This window comes from Cibotium barometz, chromosome 13 (assembly GCF_041138505.1).
Source record: "Cibotium barometz isolate CiBa-2024 chromosome 13, ASM4113850v1, whole genome shotgun sequence".
NCBI classification, from domain to species: domain Eukaryota; kingdom Viridiplantae; phylum Streptophyta; class Polypodiopsida; order Cyatheales; family Cibotiaceae; genus Cibotium; species Cibotium barometz.
This window is the reverse complement of record NC_141058.1, coordinates 19,357,157-19,368,394: the sequence shown is the minus strand read 5'-3', so window position 1 is coordinate 19,368,394 and position 11,238 is coordinate 19,357,157. Positions and strand designations below refer to the sequence as shown.

Genomic DNA, 11,238 nt, shown 5'->3' with positions numbered 1-11,238 from the left:
TAGATGACTGAATTGAATAGAGTGATGAAAATAAGCTATAATAGTTGATGTGCATAGTGGTGATGCATGGTCATTTTCATCTAACATTCACATGGAATCTATTCATATGGTAACATAGGTTTTTTGGGAGTTCAAGTCTGAGAGAGGATGGCTATAAATAATCATAGCATTTCGATGATGTAGGGATTATGGGAGATAGGTGAGTGTATATATGATGGTGTTAAGAAGAATGACCCATGTCTGGTCATGTGCATGGGGATGATGCATTAGTATTTTCATCCAACTTCTATACATAATTGGTAGTCTACTTGGCAGCATGGGAAGGTGTCACCAATTAGGGAAGAGCAAAAACGCTAGTAGTTGAGAATAGTAGTTGGGTGGTGTTGTGCCAATTTGGGAATGGATGGTGCACATCAACAAAGAACATAGAGAAAAAACATCACTTTTTTTTGCACATAGCAGAAAGGCAGAGCTGAGGTTGTGCATGAACAAAGGAGATACACACCATGGGAAATTGGATGGCTAGAGAGGCTGAATGAAAGCTAGATTGAAGAGGAAGCACCAATATCAGAGGAGGCTGTGATTGAAATCGCAAAGGTATTTGGACAATTTGGGTTTATGGGATTCGGAACCAGAGTAGAGGTGGATGTACAGGTTAAGGCACAGGTGAATTGGAGGGCCAGAGCATCTTGTGCACCTACTCTCTTTAGAACTTGGTTCTTCTCGAGAGACGTTCTTTTAGTGATTGAAACTGATGTCAGTTGTGGGATGGTTGTTACTTGCTGGGATTTCATCACAGGGGGCGTCATCTTCTTCAATTTAATGAAGCAATTCATCCTTTGAATCTTAAAGTAGCAATCGTTTTTTGTCTTGCTGTTGTAAGCTCCATTAAGAAGGGACTACTGTAAGTTTTGTATATAACAGAGTGTTTTGTGGGTGTTCAAAGTGTTTCGTATCTAATGGTTTAATTTTGAATAGTGGGCTATTGATTATGAATTCTGAGTCTTACGTTTGTGTATGTCGTGAGCTAAAGGAATCAAACTTTTTTTGTATTGGTTCAACTTCATCAATTCAGAGGGTTTGGATAGGGTTCAGAGATCAAGCATGGATTGCTAGCATGAATTGAATCTCTGAATTGTACGACTCATTTGAGAGAGATCATCAAAGAATTGTTGGTTCTTGACTGAGTGGTCATAGGTTTGAGCTTAATAGGATCAAAGGGGACATAGCGACAAGTAGGGCTAGTATGTTTTGGATTCAGGTGTGTCATAAGGAGAAAAGTAAGTGGATTTTTCTAGATTGTTAGGAAGGAAGTCAACTAGGAACAAACTTGATATCTAGATGATTGTGAAGTAAGAAAGATTTAGACCTGAATTGTGGTGCTACACAGGATCAAAGTTTGTCCAACTAGGGAACAACTCGTCTAGGATGTTGTGAAGCTAGAGAGGGTAGTGAGAATACAGACATTGGGGAATCAAAGAAGAGGGATCATCTAGTTCAGGGTAGTTTTTGACTTGGGTAGGGAGGTTGATATAGAATCAAAGGATGGTCAAGGTGTGAGCTATCATGATGGTTTTTTTTAAGGTTTAGAGTGGATGAAAGTGTATGGATCTAGAGAATTAGTGTAGAACAAGGGACTACATATCTCTCCCCAAAGAGGTAACAACAATTGGTTTGGGCCTTTTTTTGAGTCACAAGGACTCAGGAGGTATCATTTGAGTTGATAGATGCTTTTAAAAGAGCAAGTGGTTTTATGAGTCCCTGTTTCTTGTAATTGTGTATCTTACTCTTGTGTGGTATTTGGTGTTGTTATAGAGGCCATCACCCAAAGCCCTCACAACGTCTTACAAGATAAAACATTGTAGCTTACGTTGGTCAAACCATTAGATAATGGAAGAAGGCTAGAGGATGTTATCTATTAATAGATTCATATCAGAGTTTGATTCAATATGCACTTAGTATTCAATTGGGTTCCACAAACTCTTGGGCTATCTTAATCAGTCCCATATAGATTTTAATGGATGTCCTTGAGTCCATAGAATTATTTTTAAATGGCAACTCTAAATTCATAGTTAATGGAATTATTATATGAAATGGTTTCCTCAAAAAAACCTTTGACATTTGAATCTTAATTTTATATATATATTGCCACAAACATTTGTGTGTTCTACTAGTTATGTTTAATAATATGTGAACTTACTACTATATTTGGTTTTTCTAATATATAAATAGTATTTTTCTCAAAATTGAAATATTTTTAGTATAAAAATCCCAAGGTCACTTAAAATTTCTCATTTCACTCACCTACTTAGTGAGCTCTCTTCATAGCTTTATAACCCTCACACATTCACATCCTTCAGAGCCACCACACCCACTATGGATGCATGCCACACATTTGACAAGTTCATCACTAGGAATAATTATAACAATAGATTTGATGAGCTATTCCATATCTTCGGTCAAAATATCAATGTGTTTAAGATGACTGAGAGAAATAGGTATGTGCTATCTGACCTAATCAAATACATGAACACAAATTTTAGCCACAAGTTGTTCATTTTCATGATTCTGGAAAGGAATGGGTTCCATTTCACTTCCTAGTTCATCATTATGGCAGTGCCTTTGGAAAGGTATTTTATCAAAGAATTTTGACTCAAACAACTACTATGAGATGCAGAGCCCATTCTTAGAGGCCAAAGGGATTAAAGGTGTGGGGGTTAAGTTTATGCCATGATAAGAAGGCTTCATTCTAGACGTTGACAATGACACTAATAGTGTAGTTACATCAAGAGGTAGACTATTTTAACATGTGAGCTGAAGGATTTGTGTGCAAGGCTTTACTTCATGTTAAAATAAAGTACATGAGTAAATGGAATGTAACGTGCCATGTCATCACCAAATTTGGAGACTTCTTGCATATTACAAATTGCCCATCATATTATATATCATTGAAAAGGTCTCGAAAAGTAGTTTCTAAATGTCCAAACTCAGCTCACTTCTAAGTTAATTTGCAAAAATTTCACCTGAGTCCATTTTTGTAGATAGAATATGTATCAATCTTTAAAGCACCCAATTTGAGTCCTAATTCCCCCAAATGTTTCTTAATCTAGCTTCTACATCTATATCAATCTTCACTCATGTTTGTGTGTGAGCTCCACTCACATTCTTGAGTAATCTCATGAGTGGTCATACATCATCATCATGACATGGCTATGAGTCAATGGACTCACAAACATAAGTGAAGGTCTTAAAATCACATTCGTAAGTGTAGTGTATTGACTACATGAGTATGATTGGTTTTTGCATTTTTCTTAGTACTAAATTCCAAGTGAGCATTAGCTCCCAAAAGATGAAGCATGAGTAAGAAAATATGGACTATGAGTAACCAATTCGGGTTGTTGCAAGATCAGGGTGTCCAGTTTTGTCCACTGGGACAATTCTTGGACAACAAATTTAGGGGAGAAAGGTACTTCAAACGAGATCAAGAAACTAATAGAAAATACACATACACTCAAATTTACCCCCAATATAACTTTAATTAATATAAATTAGTCCAATTTATCAAAATTAACAAAAAATATGATAAAACAATAAAAAAAATGATCTCTCCATACTTAGAGTGATCTAATTTTTTTTTCCATAGATGCACTAGTACAAGTATACTAGTCCCTATAGGTTTTAGATGATTTACATCAAAAATGTAATTTTACTAATTAGATTATTAGTATTTGCAGGCCTTCTGATAGCCTGGAAGAATTTTAGAAAAGAGATCATAAAAAATCGAACCATTGGATTTGCAATTTTGACTAACCACCACATTCTACCAATGTCTCACTATCTATCACTCTTTTGATCTACAAGATTATGCATTTTTAAGTGGTAGTTATTGTGGGTGCAAAAAGTGGCATATATTATAACACTTTAAAGAGCTTGAAATATTTAAAGAAAATAGACAAATAGCTTAAAAATTTCTCAAAAAATCAAGTTAAGCTCTATATTATGTGAAGATCTAAGATGCAAAGTGGAAATCTCATATGAGTTTATATGTGAATGATATTAGCATTTTATGGAACCAGCCCAAATTTGGGACATGGTGTATACATTGAGCTTGTACCTAAGGAAATGAGGACTTTTAACTATCTAATGCTTAATTGGATTATGCAACTATACTCCCAACTTTGCATGTGACGTTCCAACAAAAGAACTTGAAATGAAATTCCTTTGTTAGCTAGGAGAGATTGACCACTAAAGGTAAATAAATACCTTTTTTTTTACTATTTACAGGGTGTCTGAGTGGACAAAACTGGGCACCCTGATCCTGCAACCACCCATTCACTCATGTGAGTCTACAGACTCAAGACCCTGGGTAAAGAAATTTACTCCATGAGTGTCTGTGAAACCAATGAAGGATATTTGCTTTGGTTTTAGGGCTGTTTTGGTGCTATTTATAATGAGACTATAAGAGATGCCTACTACTATACTAACTTCAATTAAACAATTGAATTAAAGAAAAACTTATCTACTTGACTAATTTTTATTGATTTTTGGTGCTTAAGGAAGATGACCCATCACAAAAGGAAAGGTACACTAATTCAACATAAATATTTTGGTGCTTAAGGAAGATGACCCATCACAAAAGGAAAGGTACACTAATTCAACATAAATATTTTGGTGCCTAATCTATAGTAAATCTAATTAAACAATTGAATGAGACTATAAGAGATGCCCAATGCTATAGTGAGACTATAAGAGATTCCTAATGTTATAATGAGACTGTAAGAGATGCCTAAATCTATAGTAAATCAAATAAAGAAAAACTTAACTACTCGACCAATTTTTATTAATTTTTGGTGCTTAAGGAAGTTGACTCATCATAAAAGAAAAGATACAGTAATGCAACACAAATATTAGATATATAGCTAAGTAAAACAAGGAAATTAAAATTGAAAGCCAATGGTAATCAATAAATTTCAACCTGCAAGGAAGTTGATCAATCACAAAAGGAAAGATACACTAGTTCAACACAAATGTGTTGGTGCCTAATGCTATAGTAAGTCTAGTTAAACAATTGAATGAGACTGTAAGAGATGTATAATGCTATAGTAAATCTAATTAAACAACTAAATTAAAGAAAAACTTAACTACTAGACCAGTTTTTACTGATTTTTAGTGCTTAAGGAAGTTTACTCATCACAAAGGAAAGCTACACTAATTTAACATAAATATTAGATGTATAGCTAAGTAAAACAAGGGAAAAAAATGAAAGCCTATGGTAACCAAGAAATTTAAACCTACTAGACTAATAAAACATAAATTTTAAACCTATTGCCTATTCTAATAAATTGCCTATTCCTAAATAGTTGTACTACTTAAACAAATCAAAACATATCCACTCTAATATTAACTCTAAACTAAGATGGAATTAATTTCTAGAGAGTAAGATCTAATATTAAAAATAGACATTATACAATGAAAATTTAAACAAGATTTAAGCTAATAAACTCAACACAAAATCTATCAAATTCTAGAAATCAAAACACATATAACCATCCACACTCAATTCAAAAACATGCATGGTTCACAATGTGCCACTATTACATTATAGGCAATGGTAGACTCTACTAACAAGAAACAAAAAGTTATACCCGATAACAATGCCAAAGATGTTTATTTGTTCTCAAAATGTTGTTAGAGACTCACTAAGCTGTGAAGCTCAAGTAAATCTTAAGACCTTCACCTTCTCATGTGGTCATCTAGGCGCTTGTTGTCATTAAGGTAGCTCCTAGTGTTATACCATAGGTAGTCTGTTTAGTGAAACAATGACTTGTGTGGTCACTCCCTTACAATGGCTGAGCAATGGCTAGACCCACAAGAAGAGAAGAAGAGAGTTGAGAAGAATGAAGAGATCATGTGAGCTAGAAGAGGGCATAGGCTTTCCAAACTCTAAGCAAGCAAGCACATGCCCACACATACGATTACAAGATAGACTTCTTATTAATCAAGAAGAGTCGAGATAACTCAACCATTGTTCAAGTCAAGAGCTTACCTTAGCCTTACCATTGTTCAAGTTAAGAGCTTACCTTCGCCTTGCCAAAGCATGTGTCATTGGGTCTTGCCTTCAAGACATAAATATAACTTCCCATTGTAGGTGTGCTAGCTCGTCTATCACATCCTCACTCTGGAATGCTCCTTGCTATAGGGGTGGGAAAGCTCTCAATGCCTAGATAGAGGTAAGAAGGGATGATTCTTCGTGATAGTTCTCTCTCACAAAGGACGAGAAAAGAAGAAGGTAATGGAAGAGGAAAACCTGTGATCACACGTATTCAAACAAGTATCCATCAACAAGCAAGTAGTAAGAATACAATAGCTTGCAAGCAAGCAAGCAAGCAAGTAGTAAGAATACAATAGCTTGCAAGCAAGCAAGCATATAAAAAAAGTTCTCACACTAGACTGATCTGATTCAAGCTTAGGGGTGGGAAAGCTCTTGATGCTTAGATGGAGGTAAGAAGGGATGATTCCTCGTGATAGTTCTCTCTCACAAAGGGCGAGAAAAGAAGAAGGTAATGGAAGAGGAAAACCTATGATCACACGTATTCAAACAAGTATCCATCAAGCAAGTAGTAAGAATACAATAGCTTGCAAGCAAGCAAGCATATAAAATAAGTTTTCACACTAGACCGACCAAGCTTAGTGGTGGGAAAGCTCTCAATGCTTAGATGGAGGTAAGAAGGGATGATTCCTCGTGATAGTTCTCTCTCACAAAGGACGAGAAAAGAAGATGATAATGGAAGAGGAAAACCTATGATCACACGTATTCAAACAAGTATCCATCAAGCCAAGTAGTAAGAATACAATAGCTTGCAAGCAAGCAAGCATATAAAATAAGTTTTCACACTAGACCGACCAAGCTTAAAACTGATCCAATCTCTATTACTAGTTTGAAGTAACTATGTACACTAAGTCCATAGACTTTGCCTATTTGACATTAAACTCAACGTAAACCCATTCTACATAGTTCACCGGTTAACTTACAGAGTTGTTAACAACCACCAATGAGAGGAGTACCCAAGTTAAAGTGATAGACATGACAAGTTCAACATGCTCAAAACCTAAAAGAGTGATCGACCAAAGACAAGGTTATAATACAAATTGTAAAGCAAGAGGCATTACTTCTTGAGACCTATACGTCGGTGCTTTATATGCGATGGGGATCATTTGGTATGGAACTATTCTCTAAACTGGCAATTTAGGGGGCAAAGTTGCATCAACTTTACCTCCTAGACTTTAGTCTAGCTGTTCAAACCAACCTTTGAGGCACATGTTTCAGTATCCTCTGTCATAGTTTACAAAGACGGTACTTTGAGGCTCTCAAACGGAGAGGCACAAGCTTTAAACCAACCCTTGTGGCATGTGTTTCATCAGTATCCTCTCTCATATCTTAATAAAAGAAGGTGCTTTGACTTCACTACTTAGTAGCACCACAACAAGTGAAAGAGAAGAAGAGAGAGAGAGAGATTAAGTGTCTACTAAAGCCCCAGTGGGCCGTCTACTAAAGACCCAATGGGCGACCCAATGGGCCTATGAGACCAAAGTGATACAGTAATGTCCAATACAAAAGGCGTCATAAAGTTTGAAACTATTAAAGAACGTAAGGTTTACATGGTAACGGTTCTCTAATTCGCAATTAAACGAGTAGAGTGACTGCCTTTTCATATACTCGATTAAACATGGACTTTATTACAGTTTGCTTATAATACTAGCAGAAGAGAGGGAGCTTTTGAGTTCATAAATGGGCGGTTACCTGTGTACATAAAAGTCTACATTATAGTGCAATTGTTAGCATTCTCATCACTAAACAAGTGAGTGGCATACTCTGCAGTAGCATATTCAGAAGACTCTAAAGGACTGTAGCTTGTTTCTGCATAGACTGCGGGTCTTGGAGCCACACTCTTGCTCAGCGTGGCAGTATTATTACTAATTAAGCTAGGCTTACCACTGCCGTTAGATGTAATTGCACTAATTGGGCTAAGCTTAGCCGCACCATCAGGTGCCAAGACAGTGGCTATGTCCCCTCCTAATTCAACCTTATCTCCACCTTTCTTCACACCACCACCACCGCCATTATGACCACCTCCATTAATGTTCGCTTCAAAACTTTTGCCTTTTGGGTTGTTCATTGATCCGATGTCTGCTAGAAGCTCCTCAAAGGCCACAGTCTTCGTGTTCTTCTCATTCTTGTTAGCATTGCCATCGTTGTTGTTGTTGTTAGCTTGATTCTGTAGGTTCACAGCTTTGCCAGCACTTTGCCATATCTCTGCGTGCTTTCCTGCCTTCTGCAAGCTTTGCAATAGGGCCTTAGAGTCCACATGACATCCGGTTACAGTCACCTTGCCATTCTCCGAGTCAATGCCAACAGAATGAACACCTGATATAACTAATACCATTAAGCATTAATCATCAAAATAACTAAGGCAAGCTTTCAAAGAGTCTCATGTTGTCATTAGAAGGACATGAACGCTTCAACGAGACTATGTTAAGGCTACTGAAATTAATGGCATTACCATCAACACACTTGATAATTCTCTTCACTTTCCTGCGGCATCCCTCGCAGTGTATGAAGACCTTGAGAGTAATTATAGCCTGCAATGCAGTCATGCTGATAATCAGAAGAGGAAAGAAGATTAAGAAATAAGAAAGGGATGGTAATAATGATAATCAAAGCGAGGTTGACATAGAAACCTCTGGCTTAGAGGGGAGTGTGAAGGCGTCATGCTTCCCCATGTCAAGAGATCACAAGAAGCGAGGAGCAAGAGCAGAGAGAGGGAGAGATGGGAAGCAACAACCAAGCTTTAAAAACAACTAATTATAGCTGCAATAGTTAAACCACAAGAGGATAATCTAAGGCATTGGGTATTCGGTAATGTTTTATTATCACGACCGAGGGGCTATTTAATAGGGGGAGCAAGGCCTAGTGGGGACATGTACTTAATTTTTCGTTTTTGTTTTAACTGCTTGCCTGTTTTCGCGATAGCATTATTCACCCACTTGGTCTAATAAGTCGCCGCGTTTTGCAGATTTTTGCTAGGCGCAAATCCAGGCAATGAGCGCTGGCTGGCAGGACGCCCTCAAAGCAATAACCTCGTGAGTCATGTGACGTGTCCAAATAACTGTTCACACCTCTCCCCCATCATCCCTCCCCATACTCTCCGGTTAAACTCTCCCCTCACACAAGGACCAAGGTGTACAATCAACACACACACTTCAACTTCACACAACACACAAGTGTACTATCATCCAATGGTCTATGGATAATGGGCCTAGCTAGTAGGAAATGGCACGTTTTTTCTTTTGGACCAATAACATTTATTTATATTAACTTTTCAAAATCTTCAAACATCACCCCCAAAGACTCAACTCTTTTTTAACCTCATTCAAGATTTTACAAAGAAATTCCCATCTGTCATCCTCACACAAGAAACAAGACTAATCCCACAAGATCTAATACCCCAACAATAAGCAAGCCTCCATCATGGCCTCAGTAGTGCAGCCCCGGGGGGATTGTTTTTCTAACATACCCCCATGCTTTGACCAAACCTTGACAGTATATCTAGTGCCAACCGCGTTCTCAATAAAGGCAACAAATGTGTGATCCGTCTGTTTTTCCTTGCGGTACCATCTCTGAGTTTTAGGACCAAATCTTGGAGGCCTTTTCTTCTCTATCCAACTCCTCACCTGCAACCAACAATCCATCATTAGGGAGAGAACCCTAGCATGCATGAAGCTCGGCCAAAATCAGGGAAACAATCAAGGCATATTCCTCTACAGATTCTGAATCAACAAATCCAATTCCAGACTAGAGCTAATCTTATTTACATTACATACAGACCAACACATGCATATACATTTATACATCAGCTCAGTATCCTGTAGTCCTGTACTTGTAGCCCTCAAAAACACAATTTCATTTTTGCTAGTCCAGATTTCCCATAAGATGCAAGTTTTGATAATGTTAAACACCAACCCACTGAGCTCATCATTAACTGCCCACTTCCCAACAAGTAACCAGTCCTCCCAAAAGGTTTGCATATTTAGACCCCTCTCTATCCACTTAGTCATTTTGCACCAAGTGCTCCTTAAGGCTGGACATTCCCAAAACACATGCTTGCCACTCTCTATTGAAGACTTGCATCTAGGGAAAGATGCCACTAGTAGCCATGTTCCTTTTTTTCAGCTTATAGCCAATAGGTAAAGCCCACATGCTAACCTTCCACAAAAAAACTTAAAATTTTCTAGGGACTTGGCAGTTCCAGATCAAGTGCCATCTCTTTTTCCAGCTAGAGCACTCCACTTTACATTCCATATTTTGTTGCAATACAAAACATTGGCATCCCCTTTTCTCATTAATGCATAAATATCCCTAGTTTTTCCCTCCTTCAGTTTGACACCATCAATCCAAGTCTAGTCCTTGATCCAAACTGAAGTATCAGTTATAGCTGTGGAACATAATTCACTATGTAACATCTCCATCACCTGGGTCATCAAGTCTCTCTCTCTCTCCTGGTTAGCTGAAACTCCTCAAATAAGAGGTTCACCTCTTTCCACCCAGCCAAATCCCTGTCCCAACAGTTAGCCAGATATTTAATACCTTTGTTGTTGAGAATCTTTGCCACATCAGTATCAAGTGAAGCTAGGGGAGATTAAACTTATGAGTCCACCATAACCCCAAGGACAGCATGCAGTTACCATCCACATTATCCACTCATCAATCCACATCATCCATACATCCATCTACATCAATCGACATTATCCACACATCAATCCACATCATCCATACATCCATCTACATCAATCCAGATTATCCACACATCGATCCACATCATCCATACATCCATCTACATCAATCCACATTATCCACATCGATCCACATCATCCATACATCAATCTACATCAATCTACATCATCCACACATCGATCAACATCATCCATACATCCATCTACATCAATCCACATTATCCGCTCATCCATCCACATAATCCATACATCCATCAACATCATCCATACATCCATCTACATCAATCCACATTATCCGCTCATCCATCCACATCATCCATACATCCATCTACATCAATGCACATTATCCACACATCAATCCACATCATCCATACATCCATCTACATCAATCCAGATCTACAGATGGTAGATCTTGATGCAAGTGACCAACAGATAGTGCCATGGCAA

The 11,238-nt window shown here is 37.6% G+C and overlaps 1 protein-coding gene across 1 annotated transcript; it reads right to left on the bottom strand.

The window, feature by feature from the left end:
- Positions 1 to 7,654: 7,654 nt before the first annotated feature.
- On the bottom strand, positions 7,655 to 8,848 carry LOC147632453 (uncharacterized). Its single transcript, XM_086806864.1, has 3 exons — positions 8,740 to 8,848; positions 8,562 to 8,640; positions 7,655 to 8,425 (listed from the first exon to the last, which is right to left on the bottom strand). Exons 1-3 carry the CDS (start codon positions 8,779 to 8,781, stop codon positions 7,818 to 7,820), a joined length of 729 nt encoding a protein of 242 aa, XP_086662990.1. The 5' UTR covers positions 8,782 to 8,848; the 3' UTR covers positions 7,655 to 7,817.
- Positions 8,849 to 11,238: the final 2,390 nt, after the last annotated feature.